Source organism: Mesocricetus auratus, unplaced genomic scaffold (genome assembly GCF_017639785.1).
Source record: "Mesocricetus auratus isolate SY011 unplaced genomic scaffold, BCM_Maur_2.0 Super-Scaffold_100011, whole genome shotgun sequence".
Lineage (NCBI taxonomy): Eukaryota > Metazoa > Chordata > Mammalia > Rodentia > Cricetidae > Mesocricetus > Mesocricetus auratus.
Genome location: NW_024429195.1, coordinates 26,126,038 through 26,142,828, shown reverse-complemented (window position 1 = coordinate 26,142,828; position 16,791 = coordinate 26,126,038). Strand labels below are relative to the sequence as shown.

Here is a 16,791-nt window from a genome sequence, read left to right as displayed (position 1 = left end):
GTAAGTATTCTGAAATCAAAATTATAGCTATTTTTCTCATTACTAATTCATCTGCATCTGGGAACTGTTAAGGTTTCACAGGACTAACCATTAGTGTGACTGAAAGGTCCCAGAGTTTTGGGGCAAAGTATTAGATCAACGCAGAGTATCCCAGGCAACCCTCTTGATTCTCCTGCCTCTGGTTAGAAATTCCGAAATTACAGGCATGTGCCACTATGTATTATATCTACTTACTTTTATCCAATAATAGTAAGAGATAGCTATTGTTTCTGTGCTGCTCTCCTCCCACTCTCAAATTTACAGTTGCTTTTATGAATTTTACATGTGAATCTCTGTAAGAGGTCAAGGTTGGTTGGGGTAATCCTATAAATTATAGTTTTGGATTCCATTATGTTGGGGTCAGCCAGTGGGGAGTATCAGCAGGAGACTAGAAGGTGACAAAATATCTGGATGTGTCTTCTGTGCATATAACCTTGTCTTATGAATTCAATTCTGGCATTATCTGTGCCCCTTGTGACCTTGTCCTTAAAGCCCCCTCCTCATCTCTCCAGTGTCTTTTAACTGTCTCTGGTTCTTCCCCTTTATTCTTTCTGCCTCCTCAGCAATAAAAGCTTCCTGTAGTTGCTACACATTGTTATTCTCTGCATCCCTTTCTTCACAGTTCCCCTTGTTCCTCCCAGCCTGTCTTTTCCCGTGTTTGATTAATAGTCTTCCTGTTTATTTCATTACTGGCTCACCACTCCCCCTGTATATTGCCTTTCTTTTAACCAGTCCAGTTTTACTCTTGTTCAGTGCTCTTAGATATTTATTGTTTACAAAGAACCCAGATCTCAAAAAAATGTACCCCAGAAAGATGATAGGCAAAGTGAGCACCAGAGAGAAAAGCAAATTTCCACTGAAAGGGGTTTACATAACAGAAACATTGGCTTCCAGTCTTAGATTGGGAATGATCACGTTTAATGTTGGTAGATGTTTTTAATATAAATGGAGAATCATTCAGCAAGAAGTCAGTTATAGGTTGCTGTTTTAGTCCCCAAAATAAAGTGTGAATACACAAATATGTTTTTCCAAGATAATCTCTATATTACCCTAGGCAGGAGAATTGTCCCCCAGAGACCCATTTGTATATAATAACACCATAGCCTCTGCAGCCCGTTGCCTGCTTTGGATCCATGCTATTTCACTTAAGTGTTGACTACTGTAATCTTGAGTTCAGTATCCTGACTAGGGAAATGAGGGAATGAAGAAAGGACAGCACAGAGAGGCATGCACAGAAAAGCTGGGGTGTGCTCACTCCGATGAACTGGCACCTGCTACCCCTGCTAGCAAACCCTAGCATGTTTATTAAGTATGTAGAAGAGGTTGTCTGGTCCTATTAGGACATTATGTGTCAGTGAACACTCAGCAGCTATAAACAGCATGGAAAGGTGGAAGACACATTTGCTAGTTTTTGTACACAATGGTCACTTGCTGGCTCTTAGACTCCAGGGAAAGTTTTGCCATCTCTTTTGAGCCTGGTTCATAATAGGAATGACTTTTGCCTGTTTATTGTAGGTCCCAGCCTTTGGTCTTTGTTATGACTGTGCCCATGTCAACAATATACATTTGTAGAGGACTTCCTTACTCAGGGCTTTCTCAGTTCCCTGCACTTGACCCTGATCAAATCATTATACCTTTTTGAGCCTTAATTGTATCATATCATCTCTGGGTTCAGTGAGAGACCCTATCTAAAATAAGGTGGTAAACAGTTAAGGAAGCCACACATCTGGTTTCCACACATAGGCACGAACAAACATGTACAAACATATAGTCATAATGCATTTATGTAAAATTATGTTTAAATGGTTTGGAAAATTCTCAAAATACTAATGGAACCTTTTTTTTACTGTTAGTGAGATGGCTCAGGGTTAAACATGTTTACAGTACAAGTCCAACAACCTGGGTTTGTTCCCTGAAACTCATAAAGGTGAAAGTAGAGACCCAACTCCACCAATTACCCTCTGACCTCTATGTGCATACACTCACAGAAAGAATAAATAATTTTCCTGTACTCAAGTGAACATACACAAACACACATATAATTAAAAATAGATCTTTAAAATGATGAAAGGGGGCAAAGAGATGGCTTAATGGTTAAGAATGTGTTCTGCTCCTACAGGAGACTAGAGTTTGGTTCTCAGCACCCAGGTCAAGTGGTTTGCAACTGCCTGCTTCTCCAGTTCGAGGGGAATCTGAAGCCTCATGCCTCTTCTGGTACCTGTACCCATATGCACATACCCTGCAGATACTTTTTTATTGCTGTGATAAAACTCTATGACCAAGTCAGCTTATAAAAGAAATTGTTTAATATGCATAGCCTTGCTGGTTATTAACAATGTGACTTTTAACTTCCATGCGTGTGAGAGGAAGGTACTCACTGAACCACCTCTTCAGACCTGTCTGCAGTTTATCATCTTGACCTCGAGGTGCAACGTAAACTGTCTTACTGAGGTCAGAAAAGAAAAGCATTCAGAGTTTCATTTTTGGAAAGTTACAGAGGAGAAAACCCCTTGCTTAAAAGTGAAATAACAGTTTAACAAAATCGATACTCAGATTGTGTGCTGGCTAGCTTTCTGTCATCTTGACAGCATTTTTACTTTTATTTTCTATCTTATTTTTGAGATAGAGCCTATCACTGAACCTGAATCTCTCCCAGGGTCTCAGAGCAGAGATTTGTTGAATAAATTAACAGCCACAAAATCTTCAGGAATAGAGGTTCTTCAGCAAACATTACACTGGATTTATATGAGGGAAGTTGTGTAGGCACATTAGAATGAATTGCACACAACCATTAAAAAAGATAAATCTTTTTTAGTTAACCTATTATAATCAAAATCACTTGATATGAGGTCTAACTTTAAAAAAATTAAAGATTATGATATGGTGTTTATGGCTTCAGGGACAGTGCATAGTGCATGTTTTGTTTAACTGAAACTTTGTGCCTGTTGATTACTTCATGGTCCTTCTTCCTTAGCCCTTGGTAACTGTGAGTCTCTTAAAGTGGCATTTTGCCTTGTCTCACACAAGTGAAATATGTTACTATTTGTCCTTGTGTCCTTATATGCATATTTGGGAATACCTAAATGATTAAATAATCTTTGAACACAAATTTTCAGAGGTTGATACCACTGTGGCTAGCCTCTGTCCTTTAAAAATCTGGAGCCCTCTAAACAGAGGGAAGACTTCCCCAATGGATTTAAAGCAAAATCGGAAGTATAAAATAAACTATTGACCAAGCACAAAGTATGGTACAGAATAACACTCTATTCATCTTTTAAAAGATAGAGGTTATTACAGTCATATAAATCACCGGAGGTCTGCATTCAAATATTATTTAAGCATTCTGAACAGTCTAATGAGCAGTACTATATTAGCTATAGGGGATGTGGTGCAAAATTAGACACCAGATAGATATGAGAAAAGAAACTGGAATTAAGATGGTAAAGATACTAAAATTCACAAAGTTTGGGTGTGGAAAATGAAAAATAAAATGCACAGTCCCTGATTGGGTTGATTGAAATGACAGCTTTCTAAAAGGGGAAAATGGAGATAGAAATGGCACAGATTTAGAGAGAAATTGTGAGCTGTGTGGTTATAGTAACTGTGCAATATCAGATAGGCAGTTTGACACATGTCTACAATTTCCAAGGAGAAGTTGCATTGGATGGGTGAAGAGTATAGAGAAAGCTATCACTTAGTCACCTCTTAACTGTTAGTGTAAGAGTGGGTTGAGCAGTAGCTGAGACAAGATGAGGTGTTAGACCAAGTGAGCAGTAGACACCGGTAGAGAAAGATCTGGAAAGCTGAGAGCTGCACAGCCAAGGGAACTGAGTACAGAATCGATCTGGTAGTTGGTGGGTATATAAAGGAATGCTTTTAATAGAAAATGTTGGAGTCTGTAAAGGTAGATAAATACTTAAAGCTGTAGTCTGGAGGCCAGTTTTTAATATCACACTGATGCTATAAAAACCTTATTTAAGCCAACCAAAAGAGTAAATGATCGCTGAACTGACATCAAGAAAAAGCATTGAATAGTGAAAAACAAATCCATTCATGCATTTCAAAAGTTCTGAGGGGAACTTTTATATCCTTAGTCCTATTAATTCTAATGTTCCAAGCAGTGTTAATCTAATGGCCCATGTGGAAGTGTTTTTAAATGCCTTGTTAGGAGAATGTTTTAGGTTTGTAACACTTAAAATTTCAAAGCTTCCAAACCTTTTTTAAGATTTGAAGTATTTGGCTTGAGTTCTCACACACACACACACACACACACACACACAGAGGGGGGAGGGGGAGAGAGGGTGAAGGGGAGAGGAGAGGAGAGGAGAGGAGAGAAGGGGAGAGGAGAGGAGAGGAGAGAATCACTGTCTCCAACCTCAGATGTTTAAATGTCACTACTTCTATCAGAATGGCACTGTCCTGTTGCATCTGTCCCTTCAGGTAATCCTTATCTCCCTTTCTCACTCTTCTCTCTCCTGCCCTTCCTAATTTTTGTTTTATTTTAAAATTATCTCTCCTTTTTACTTAAATTAGGATAGAAGAAAAATAGTTATTAAAGATCATCTACCCACACAGCACCATCATGCCATGTTGAATATTTAGTTTGGAAGTCTCCCTTCCCAACTGCTTTAAAAACAGGAAACATCTCTGTTAAAAGGAAGATAGCTCCCTGTTTCTAGAAAGGAAAGATTCGTTTTACTTCTGAGTACATTTTTATGCAAAAAGATGATTTCTCCATTTTTTTTTTACAAAGGCTGTGCTTCTGTATCTTTTGTTATTGTTTCTGCAATATATATTACTGGTGTATGTTAAAATACTTGAAAAGAGCCAGGAGGTGGTTGCACCTGCCTTTAATCCCAGAATGCAGGAGGCAGAGGCAAGCGGGTCTCTGAGTTCCAGGACAGCCAAAACTACACAGTGAAACCCTGTCTCGAAAAGTCCCCCTGCACCCCCAAAATAAGCTTCAAAAGGATTTAAACATAGACTCTTTTTAAGCCTGCCCAAGTACGTGAAAGTAGTAGCCCATAGGTTCGCAACAGGTGATCCATTGCCAGACACTTCTGGATCTGTCTGTATTCCACACTTAGGGTTGTTGCCTTTTCTGAAAGTGTTCTTTTACTAGCTCCCACCTTTTAAAAGGGTGCAATATGCAACTCCTAATGTACAGGATTTCTTAGAAAAATGAGAAGACAGACTACAGACAGTTGTCCTCTCCCCCCCTTTTTTTTGAAGATCATATATTTTAAATTAGCTTACAGTCAGTCTAAGGTGATAGCAGCATGTAATGAAGAAGGTACAGTTTAGTAAGGACTGAGGGCACAGAATCAAAGTATATTCAGTTTCTTGCTCATATCCTTCTGACTTCTGGCAATTAACCTCTCTAGGCTTCCATTTCCTTTCTTATAAACCACTTTTTAGTGTTATGGAGAAAGGTGCATAAATACCACATGAAAAGAGCTTAACACGGTTGTTATATGCAGTGGAAGCTCGGTGGCATTATTGTAATTATTGCTCATGTTTGACCTACTCCACCCCTTAAATCAAGTGTGATTAGCTTTGCCTTCTCAGTCAGTATAGAAAGCTTCTTAGAGTAAGTAATGCCCTGTGGTTCTATAATACTCTTCATATCAAATGAAGGAAAGGAACTTTCCCTTGAGTTAAAGATTTCACTTCTACTTGTGTGAGAGTCTCTGTTCCTTTGGCTTTGAGTCTTCACACATTTGTATTGTGGTGCAATAGTTAATTATGGGCTCTGTAGCAAGACAGACAGATTGCAGTTCTTGCCTCATCAATTACAATATCATCTAAGCAAGTGAGATACTTTGTAAAGTGGGAATAATAATACCATCTTGTCCTTGGGGCTATTAGCTGGATTAAATAATTTTTTTTTTTTTTTTTTTTGCAAAATGCTTAGAATGGTATCTGGAGTCTGGAGATTTTCATACCCATATACTAATTTTGCTATCCATCATCATAACCATACAAGCCTCTTCCCTCTTAATCAGAGCATATGAATATGATAGAGTATGTGGATCAGGGCATGTCTCTACTAGACACAGAAGTGACGCCATTTGCTCTGCTCGGTACTTCACTTGGAAACTGAGTCTTGGATGTGCACACAGAAGGGTAAAGAAAAACATAGAGGCTTGGGTTTGTGATTAGTTTAGGCAGCACCCATTTTAATGTATACCTCTTTGTTATACACAGTATGTTACTGTGGGAACATGCCTGTATATTTTCTGAATAATTACAATAAAGCTAAGAAAAAAGCTCAAATTACTTTTGTTAACATAACAAATGTTTGACATGAACATTAAAAACTTAAATTATTAGAAAATATAATGTACTAACATTTAGTTCAATCAAACTTTGGGAGCTGGAGCCCAGCCAATAAAGTGCTTGCCACAGAAGCACATGAGGCATGGAATTTGATGCACAGAACCAACAACAACAGAATTGCTGGACATGGTAGTATTTGCTTGCAGTCCCGACACTGGGAAGGCAGAGACAGGAAGATTCTTTGACTTGGTGGCCTGTCAGTCTATCTGAATTTGTCAACTCCAGGCCATCAAGTGGATGGCTGTAGTCAAGGACATCAGTCATTTCTATCTCCAGCTATATGTGCATATGGACACAGAAATCAAGACCCTGTAGGAATGCTGGTATTGGAGATTCATGCAACCTCATCCCTTGAATACATGTTCTCCAGGAGGGGCCTTAGAACATGAACAAATACAGTTCTTCTGTAACATGTACAGTAGAAATGTGACTGATGTGTAGAAGAGATTGAGAAAATGAAAAGCAATTTCTTCATGTATACATCAGTGGTTTGGAGGAGTAATTGGAGACTGTCTGAAGTACAGGACATGGAGTATGGACAGTACTTCTCCAGCAGAGACACCTGTGAATGTATTTATTTGAAATATCATAAGACATACAAACATGAGGAATTTCCCTTCTCCTTCCTACCTTCTGGAAATCCTTTTACATGGTGAAGTTTATAGGGATGCTTGAAAGATTAGTTGCATTGTTTTCCTCCTTCTATAGCTTTTCAAAATTTGGATTCCCATTTTATAAGGGGGAGAATTAGAATAGTTCTAGATAAATGCTACCTGGCTTCATAAAAGGACCTGTCCTTTAGATGTAGGTAAGGACATGTCAGACTAATAAAGGAAGATAGGAGGCTGAGTTGTTCTCGTTCAGTTTTCACCCTTAAGGCTGCAGTGCTCTGAGGTGCATTCCTTCTGAACACCTGCTCTCGCATGCATCAAGTCTTTTCTTGCACAGTACTATGGGGTTTTACAGACCTGAGCAAGCCCAGCATTAGACAGAAACCTGAAGATTGATTGATTTATTTGTTTTAATACAAATACATGCTCAGGTGTTGGCCCATAGAAATCCTTTTTTAAAAATTGTTTTTCAACGAACTCCGTAACCCTATCTTCTGATGCTGTGCACAGGAGTGGCACAATGTAGATGCTCCGCAGATTTGCTTTGGGAAGCTTCAATCTGGACAGAGCTATTGCCTGAAGTACAATGAAGCCAAACATGAATTTAAGGACTGGTTAAAAGGAAGGAAGCTTCACTAGCATTTGAAAGTGAAGTGGCTAGTAAGGGTTCAGGCTCTGATTGGTAGGCATTCTCTGCAGAATTAGAAGCCCATTTAACAGGGAAAAAAGAAGGAAGGAAGGCTTGTTTGTCTTTATCTCCTTTTGGCACAGTGAAGAAGTATTGTCAGAAGGAGTCTCTGGTAATGAGTTAAGCCCTGTGCCCTGAAACACTGTTGTGCTTCATTTCTGTATTTCTTGTATACTGCATCCAGAACAAAAAAACAGACCTCTCACCTGAATAAAGATCTTCCAGTTTTCTATAAACTGCAAGATTGCCTAACATGTGCAATGCCATTCATGCCTGTGAATTTTTTTCCACCTGCCTACAACATGTCTCCATGTTCCTGAGGGTCCAGCACCAATATTTCCTAGACGTGCTCATCGTCATAGATAGAGTAAAAATCGGGTGAAATCACCATCCCTTACTGTCTTGGTATTCCTGAAGCTGAAGGAAGCGTTGTCTTGGGAGTGGTCTGCCCTACTCTGACCATTGTCAGTGTGGACTGTCTCCCAGAATGGATTGCTTGCTGTTGTACAAGTTTGCTCACAGTGTCTCCTCTGCTGCTCCGCATCTTCCCAACATGGTGAACTTCATTCGTGATTTAAGACCTAACCCCTTGGTATTTGACCTTTTTGTTTGAGTGTTTGTTTCCAGACTACTTTAAATAAACAAATAAATCTTAACTTAGAAGTTTTTACTTTCTGTTTTCTGAGCCAGTTATAATAATATGGCTTTAATGTTACTTACTATACCAATAATGATTTTATACTTGTTAAGTTTTTATTCTGTTTGTTTATGTGGTGGTAGTGTGGGGGGTGGGGGTTTGAATGAGAATGATTCCCATAGACTCATACGTTTGAATACAATCCCCAATTTGTGGAATTACTTGTAGAGTGTTAGGAGGGATGGGCTTATTGGAGGACATGTGTCTCTGGGGGTGGACTTTGCGGTTTCAAAGGACTGTAGACATTCCCAGTGTCTCTCTCAGCCTTGTAGATGTGAGCTCTCATATCTATATACAGACTGCTCCAGTACTATGCCTTTTAACATGATGGTCATGAACTCTGACCTTCTGAAACCATGAGCCTCAACTATTCTTTCTTTTATAAGTTGCTTTGATCGTGGCCACAGCGATGGGGGTGGGGTGATAGGGAATGTGGACATATGTGGAGGGCAGAGAACAGCTTACGGGAGTCAGTTTTCTCCTTCCACAGTATAGGACTCAGGGATTCTCAGTCTTAGTATTTACAATAAGCACCTTTTCTGCTGAGATGGCTGACCTAATTTTGGACTTTTAGAAAAGGCAAATAAAATTGCAGTGAGCAGTGCTTTGAGTTATAAAAAAACGTCTTTATCTCACAGATGCTTTCCATTATTTTTGAATATACTCATCTATAAGAAAAGTACAAACACGTATACACTCTAATGCTCTAAAGTTAGACTGTGGCCTCAAGAAGAACTACTGACCCGAAGGTTGTAAGTGAAGAATGAGAAAGAGGTTGGAATGAGTTTTCTGAAGATATAGTTATTAAATGATTCAACTAGATTGTTAGGTGGATCTTTTACCTTCACTTTTAATGTAGTGTGCCAAATTATAAGTTATATACTCACAGAGTTTCAGGAAAATCTTTTAAACTGGAGAACATTTAACATTGAAAATTGAGCTTTGAACAAGAGATGTGATTGCATGACATGGAGGAGGGGTGTCATTCTGAGTAGAGAAGTGTGTGTGTGAGAACAGGGAGGCAGGAACCCTGTAGTGAATTGTGAACTTGGTATTTACATATAGTGGGAGCTTCAGTAGGAGAACAGGAAAGGAGCTGCAGATTGGGATTTGGTTAGAAACAGGAAAGTTATGTTTCCAATAAAAATGATCACTTTAAGCAGTGATGGATATAAAGAGAAGGGGAAGATGGAGAAAAAAACAAGACTGCCGGCAGAAAAGTGTCCAGCAAGGCAATTAGTATTCCAGAAGGCTTTATTGACTTGTTTAACTAAGAGAGCATTTATTCAGTGGCTCATGTGTGCCATGGTTGAACAGATGAGTGAATGTGGTTTCTGCCATTCCTTTCAGCCTGCAGTTTGTTGGAAAAAGCCATAATTAAACACACAAATATAATGAAGGACCCAGCAGAAGCCATAATGTCAATAGAGACTTGAGAGTAGCATTTAACTACATGCACTAGTCTGCTAGTTTTAGAAGAGACTAGGATGATGCTAAGGTTTCTCTGAAACAGACTAGATCTGTTACCAAGCATTTATCTTCTCCCCTGTTCTGGACGTTTTCTCATGAATGGTGGGTGACTCGTTGGTCCGTTTTGATTGAAAGGTGAAGGCCTGGCTACCTTCTGTACTAGAGGAGTGCACCCCATGCTTACATGCATTTTTCCCATTCAGTGAGCCCAAGCCAGTGGGCCCTGGTTCTTCTGCTTTTTGGTTTAGTTTCATTTTGTTTCATGTTTTCAAGACAGGGTCTCCACCTGTAGCCCTGGCTGCCATAACTTCACATCGATCTTCGTGTCTCAGCTTCCTGAGATTACAGATGTGATTATTCTTGTTTCAGAGTATTTTAATACTTTGAACCACGTGCATATTTCTAAACTGGTTAAATTAAATTTGGATGTTTGATAAAATCCGAAGTTGCAAGTGTTAAATTTTAGAACCTGTGAAACATAAATAGAAGCCCTGTAACTGCCACTAGGCCACTCAGAAATACTTGCGATGCTTTCAATTCTTTATGTACAAGTCAGCAATGGAAGGAGTATTGGTTTTATAAGGAACATACTGTCTTTACTTATGTAGGATGCCTACTAGACTCTTAGAACTGGGATCTTGGAAGCCTCTTTTAAAGGTTATCTGGCTCTGATAGAGAACCATTGCTTAACATGTGTAAGGTCCTGGATTCCATCCATGTACTACAAAATACACATACATACATACATACATACATACATACATACATACATACATACACACACACACATATACATATATATATATATCATAATGCATGCATACACACAAATACAGTACTTAAAAACCATTTGTAGTTCTACAGAAAGGAAGGCTTTCTCCTGCTCTTTTCAAAGCATGACTTCACTGACAAGATCAGACCAGAAAAGGCCTCTCTGGCTGTAGGCCCAGAGGATTTCACATATACTCAGCCTGCATTGCCCTGGAGCAGCCTCAGCAGAACAGAGCACAGGTGCATGCTGGGTGATCCAGCACTAGCCAGTGTTTATGTACTGTATTCTTTGTTGTGTGTTTGTTTGTTTGTTTTTAAGCATTAGAAAGGAACTTTACTAAGGAATTTATGGGTTTTTCTAAAACAAATTTTAGACCAGCTTATTTACAACTGTATCCCCAAGAACTAAACAAGGTTCATTCAAAGTTGTTATTTGGGCAGCGGGGAAAGACTTACTTATCTTTGTGTTCTTCCCTTCCCATTCTCTTCCTTCCCTCTCTCATGTCCACCTATAACTCCCTCTTCTCAACTCCTTGGACAACTGCACTCACATATACATATCCACACAGAGGCAGAAAGTTAAAAATTAAATATTTTAAAAAGTAACATAAACCTTTAAGGTTTTTTCTGCCCAGTGTTTAGCACCACGTTTAACGAAAGTCCCATACTCCTATTAGCACTAACTAGACTGTTTTATTATCACTACGATGAGACAGGATGCCTCTGACACACACACACACATTAGCAGACTTAGTGTTAGCATTGTGGGTTAATTGAAAATTAAGAAGTGCTTACTATGGAATTGCAACAGTTATAATAGCTGTCACTTGTATTTAGAACCAAATCATAGTAACTGCTCTGTGACAGCTTAGAAGTTGTCTTCTCTTATGTGATTATTATGTAAATTCTGAAACTGCTTAAAGAAAACTGTCTTTTCAAGGAAAGGAAGAAAATTTGGCAATATCTTTATTGCCAAGAAGTTCATTAATTTATAAATACTGAGCATCTAACAAATGTAACAGTTCCTGTCTTTACATCAATTTTACTTTGTTACAGTGTGCATAGAATAAAATGAATCTGTTATTGTGCTTGGTTCAGTTTATGTGTAAACTTGTAAAACTGCCTCTAACCAAGTTAAAGAACATTTCACTTGCACTCACCAAAAAGATTGTTTAGCTGCTGGCAGTTCATCTCTCCCTTTACCAATCGGCATCAATTTTGCTTTGCTTTTTGTTACTTGAAATTGAATTTTTATGATATTTAATGTAAATGTAATCATATAAATAGTATGTGATTTGGATGGTTAATATTGTCAACAGGATATAGAGTTGTCTAGAAGACAAACCTCTGGGTATGCCTATGAGAGCCTTTGCAGATTTGGTTAATTAGGATGGGAAGACCCACCTTAAATCCCAGACAAAGAAAAAAGATGAAAGACAGCTGTGTATTCCATCTCTGCTTCCTCACTGGGGCTGTAATGTGACAACTCTCTCAATTCCTGCTACCAGGATTTTTCTTTCTTTCTTTCTTTCTTTCTTTCTTTCTTTCTTTCTTTCTTTCTTTCTTTCTTTCTTTCTTTCTTTCTTTTTACCATGACAAACTATAACAGCGGCATCCTTCATATATAGTTCCTTCATCATTTGCTTTCAAAATCAGCAGATCAGCATGGGGCCTTATACCCTTCTATTCTCTACGGTTGTAGCCTCATTCTCTCTCACTGTCTTGTTTCTTTAGCCAGTAAGGTCTTACAAGTGTTACTTTGAAAAACAGATTAATTCTGTGGTGGACACTTGCCTAACGCTTGCATGACCCTAGATGTAACACCCAGCACTGTAAGGGTAGAGTTGTTCTCAGTACCCTCTTAGATTTATGTATAAATGTCAGTTATCCCCTCCCTCCCTCTTTCTTTGTTTTATCCATGCAGGGTTTCTCTTTGTAACAGCCCTGCTGTCCTGAATCTTGCTTTGTAGACCAGGCCAGCATTGTATTCACAGAGATCTGCCTGCCTCTGCCTCTGCCTCCTGAGTACTAGGCTTAAAGGTTTGCACCAACACAGCCGGCATCAGTTTCTTATTTAAACTATATTGCAATTGCATGCAATCTATAGATAAATTTTGGAATATTATCTTAGTAATATTGACTATTCTAATCTACAAATGTAGTATAGCTATCTAGATCTTCTTTAATTTCTCTCACAAGTGTTCTGTGTTTTTCAGTGAAGAATTCTTTGCTTAGTTTTATTTCCAGTTTGAGTTTTATACTGTTTTTCAAGTAAGAGAGCTTTTGCTGTTTATTATAAAGTAGCAGTAGATATTTTTAAATATTAAACTTGTACTGTGTGGTCTTGGTATAGTTTTATGCTTTTTTTTTAGGAATTTCCATATAAACACATCTTCTGAAGATTTTTTTTAATATGCTATTTCATTTTACATGTTCTATGCTCCCTCTTTGTTCCCTACTGCTTGCTCTTTTAGAATCTCCCATATAAGAGATGGTAGATAGCATTCAATATTTCAGTGATGAATGTGTTGCTGGCCACAAGTGTTCAGTAAGTATACTTTTTGACATATTGAAGAAGATTCCTTCTCTCTGTTTTCTGAGAATTTCGCATCATGTGTAGGTCTTGAATTGATTACAAAATTGTCATAGTTGTTCTACCTCTTAAATCAATACAGTGATGTACTTCGATTACATTTTAAATACTAACCCAGCCTTTGTTTCCAGCGATAACTCTTGGTTTTGATTTATTTATCCGTTCTGTAAATCAGATTCTGTTTGCCAGCATTTTGAAGATTTGGGGAGGGTCTGTATTTATTAATCCCATTTTTCTGTAATTTTCATTCTTTCCTGAGTTTGAAGTTACTAACCTAACCTTCTAAAGCAATTTAATGAGTCTGAGTCTTTCTATTGCTGGGATGTCTGACATTCATCAGAAGATCAGCTTTAACATTGTCCTTTCTGAGTATACCAGCAGTAAAAGTGATATTTTTAGTGGTTTTGAGGGGGGCGGGTCTGAATTTTTTTGGAAATGTTTGGTTTCCAATGCCTTTCATTTCTTGCTGATTTTGTTTTCTATTTTGTATCATTAGCTTTTAATCTGAAAGTTTCTTGGCCATTCCTATGACGTAGATCTCCTGGAACCTTTCTTCTTGTTGTTTTTCTTTTATCTGAAAATAACCTTGTTTATCCTTCCTTATTGAAGGCTACTTTTGTTAGGAATAAGATTTTGTGGTACATATTTTTTGCTTTAGCACTTTAAAAATGTTACTCTCTTGATAAATGCCTATTGGGGGAACTTTGAGGCCTTTAGTTCTACAGATTTTTTTTTTTGCGTTCCAAATTTTCTTTTCCTTCTAGAACTCTGATTATGATATACAGTCTTTTTTTATATTGTTCCACAAGAAGGCTTTTTATGTAAATTTTATCACTTCATTTTTCTACTTCCAAGCTTCAGCAGTAAAACACTTCCTACAGTTTTTGTGTGGCCTTCTTACCTCCCTTGTTACCTCGTGCTTTCTTTCTCACTGTTTCATTCCGCTCTGTTGGGTTCCTTCTTTCCCACCATGTGCCGCTTGTTTTCCTTTGTACTTGCTCTTTTCTGTACCTTGAGTGGTCTTCCCACATCTCTTTGTTAGACTGTTTCGGTATCTGTATAAATTACCTTTGAGCAAGGTTTTTCTGATTGTCCTATCTACCCCATTCCCTCAAAAGACATATTTTTTTCAGTTTCTTTATTGAGATAAGTCATATACCAAAAAAAATCCATCTTTATTGGTTCTTATTCATAGGTCTGAATAAGTTTTACACATGTATGCTTTATGCATTTGTTATTTTTCCTAATACTAAAGCTGTCTGGTGAGTAACATGTACTCAGTAAACTTTATGAGTAACTTAGTTCATAATATATTGGAGGCACTAGCTTCTTAATAAACCGCCAAAATAAATCTGGACCTATTTCTTTATCATATCTGTGCTATTTTTAGGGCTCTCTGAAGCAGCAAATAGCCTAGTAATGCATTTTTTTTTTTTTTTTTTTTTTTTGGTTTTTACAACACAGGGTTTCTCTGTATTGTTTCGGAGGCTATCGGTCCAGCCCGTCCTCGAACTCACAGAGATCCGCCTGCCTCTGCCTCCCGAGTGCTGGGATTAAAGGCGTGCGCCACCACCGCCCTGCCTAGTAATGCATTTTTAAGAGTTATTGAAGGAAGTTTTTAAAAGTGTGGGGTTTTTATGTAATAAGTACAAATCATGCATATATTTCCTTAAACGTTACCATTTTCTACTTACGTTGGCAGTTGTACAGAAAGAGAACTACTGTTTTCCTTTCTTCAGAAATAAACTAGACATATTATAGAGTGTCTAGTACTTTTCTTTGTTAATTGAGGATACTAGTTATGTGGATATCTCTGGGAAAAAAAAAACGAGGTGTTCTTTTATATGGAATGTCAGTTCTGAGCCTTGCTGTTCCATCTGTATAGGCTTTGATGAGGCCTGGAAGAATCGACAGGGTCATTTACGTGCCCTTACCCGATGCAGCAACAAGAAGGGAAATACTGAATCTGCAGTTCCACTCGATGCCTATCAGTAGCGAGGTTGACCTGGATGAACTTGTTCTTCAGACTGACACTTATTCAGGAGCAGAGGTAAGATAATTCCCCAAAGTGCAGGGGTAGCTCAGAGATAGACCATGTTTAGATTGCAAAGGGTCCTGGGTTCAAGCCCCAAGCGTATACCAATGTCCCACACCCCCCACATACCCAAAAAGAGAAAACAATGGGGTGGAAGTTTAGCAGTGGCTCATAAACAGAAGCTGCTTGTTAACACCTGTTTTAAATTACTGTGAACAACCAAATCTTAAAACAAGAAACTACTAAGTCATATTCCACATGATCTCTGTTGAATCTCATTTTTTGTTATCTGACTCTGATTTTTCAAACTAGTCTTCAATGTGCCACATAGCACAGTGGGAGGAACACGGTACTGGAAGAAGCTCCATTAGACTTCCTGACTCCATTTGCTAGCTAGTCAGCTAATATACTGTACTGAATGTTGGTTCCTTTTGTTAAATTACCAATTAGAAGAGTAAAAGAGATTTTTCAGCTATTTTCTTGTAGTTATTAGGATATCATAAACAAAGTATTTTGCAAAGTGGTAGTATTATTTTTTATCATTGTGGACAGTTTTAACTATTCTCATCTACTTTTGATCACAAAGATTATCTCAAAAAACAGTGAAAGGAACATCTGCCTTTGTCCATAAAGAACTCTTGAAAGATAAGCATTTTTCTCTCCTTAGAAAATCTCCCTCTTAACCTATTTTTGTTACAAAATAAAGTTCCATGAAGTAATTGTGTAACTTTCTACATGTACCACCACCGGTACTGGGAATTGAACCCAGGTCCTCATGCATGCTAGGCAAGGACTTTACCACTGGAACACACACACATACACACATCTTATGAAATATAATTCTATCTTATGAAAAGTATATACTGGTAATTTAGTATTTTAAATAAGAAATTGTACACACTTTTGATTGTGGGTTGCTAGTACGCAGGGGCCCCATACTCTATTTTACCTGCTGTTTTTATCCTTCTGTAAAAACCAAAGTGATAAACTCATAATCAGGCAAATTTCCATAGAGTTGTCTTCAGTATCTTAAGCAGTCATAGCAACTATCACCGTAAATGTCACATCTGCTTACTGCTTTGTCTTACGAGCTTTGGAAAGCAACTTAGGAGGTAGTTGGAGTGCACTGACCTTTTAGTCCCATTTGAAACAACAGTCTTTATGATCATCTCTTTGGTATGGTCATAAAGTCAGAGTGAGTGAACATGTAGTTAATATGATGGAGTACTCCAGCATTTCTAAAGTGGGTTTTTAATGTGAGTGTAGGTGCTGGCATTGAGTATATAACATGTCAAGTTATAAAAAAAGAACAAGAAGAAACTATAAATCCCTCATTTGAGCAAAGTGGAGGAGTAGTTAACAGAGTGTTAATGTGCCTTTCATATTGAACTAATTCATGATATTCACACTTTAGTGCAAAACAGAAATAAATGTTTGAGATTTAATCTGACTAGAAAGAGAAAACTCATTTGGTGCCAGCAATTGCACCAGGTAGCAAGTTCTCATATAGTGCATGTCTTATTCTGTCTAAAGTAGAAGCACATTTGT

At 37.9% G+C, this 16,791-nt stretch overlaps 1 protein-coding gene across 4 annotated transcripts in view; it reads left to right on the top strand.

Moving 5' to 3' along the window:
• The window catches only part of Spata5 (spermatogenesis associated 5), a 150,783-nt gene that overhangs the window by 85,187 nt on the left and 48,805 nt on the right, over positions 1-16,791 (top strand). For 3 of the 4 annotated variants that reach the window (XM_005069692.4, XM_005069691.4, XM_005069693.4), the window contains exon 15: positions 15,094-15,258. The exons of the other annotated variant lie outside the window; for it this stretch is intronic. In XM_005069692.4, coding sequence (XP_005069749.1) covers positions 15,094-15,258 — 165 coding nt within the window. The remainder of the gene's footprint in view (positions 1-15,093; positions 15,259-16,791) is intronic. 4 annotated transcript variants of the gene reach the window in all.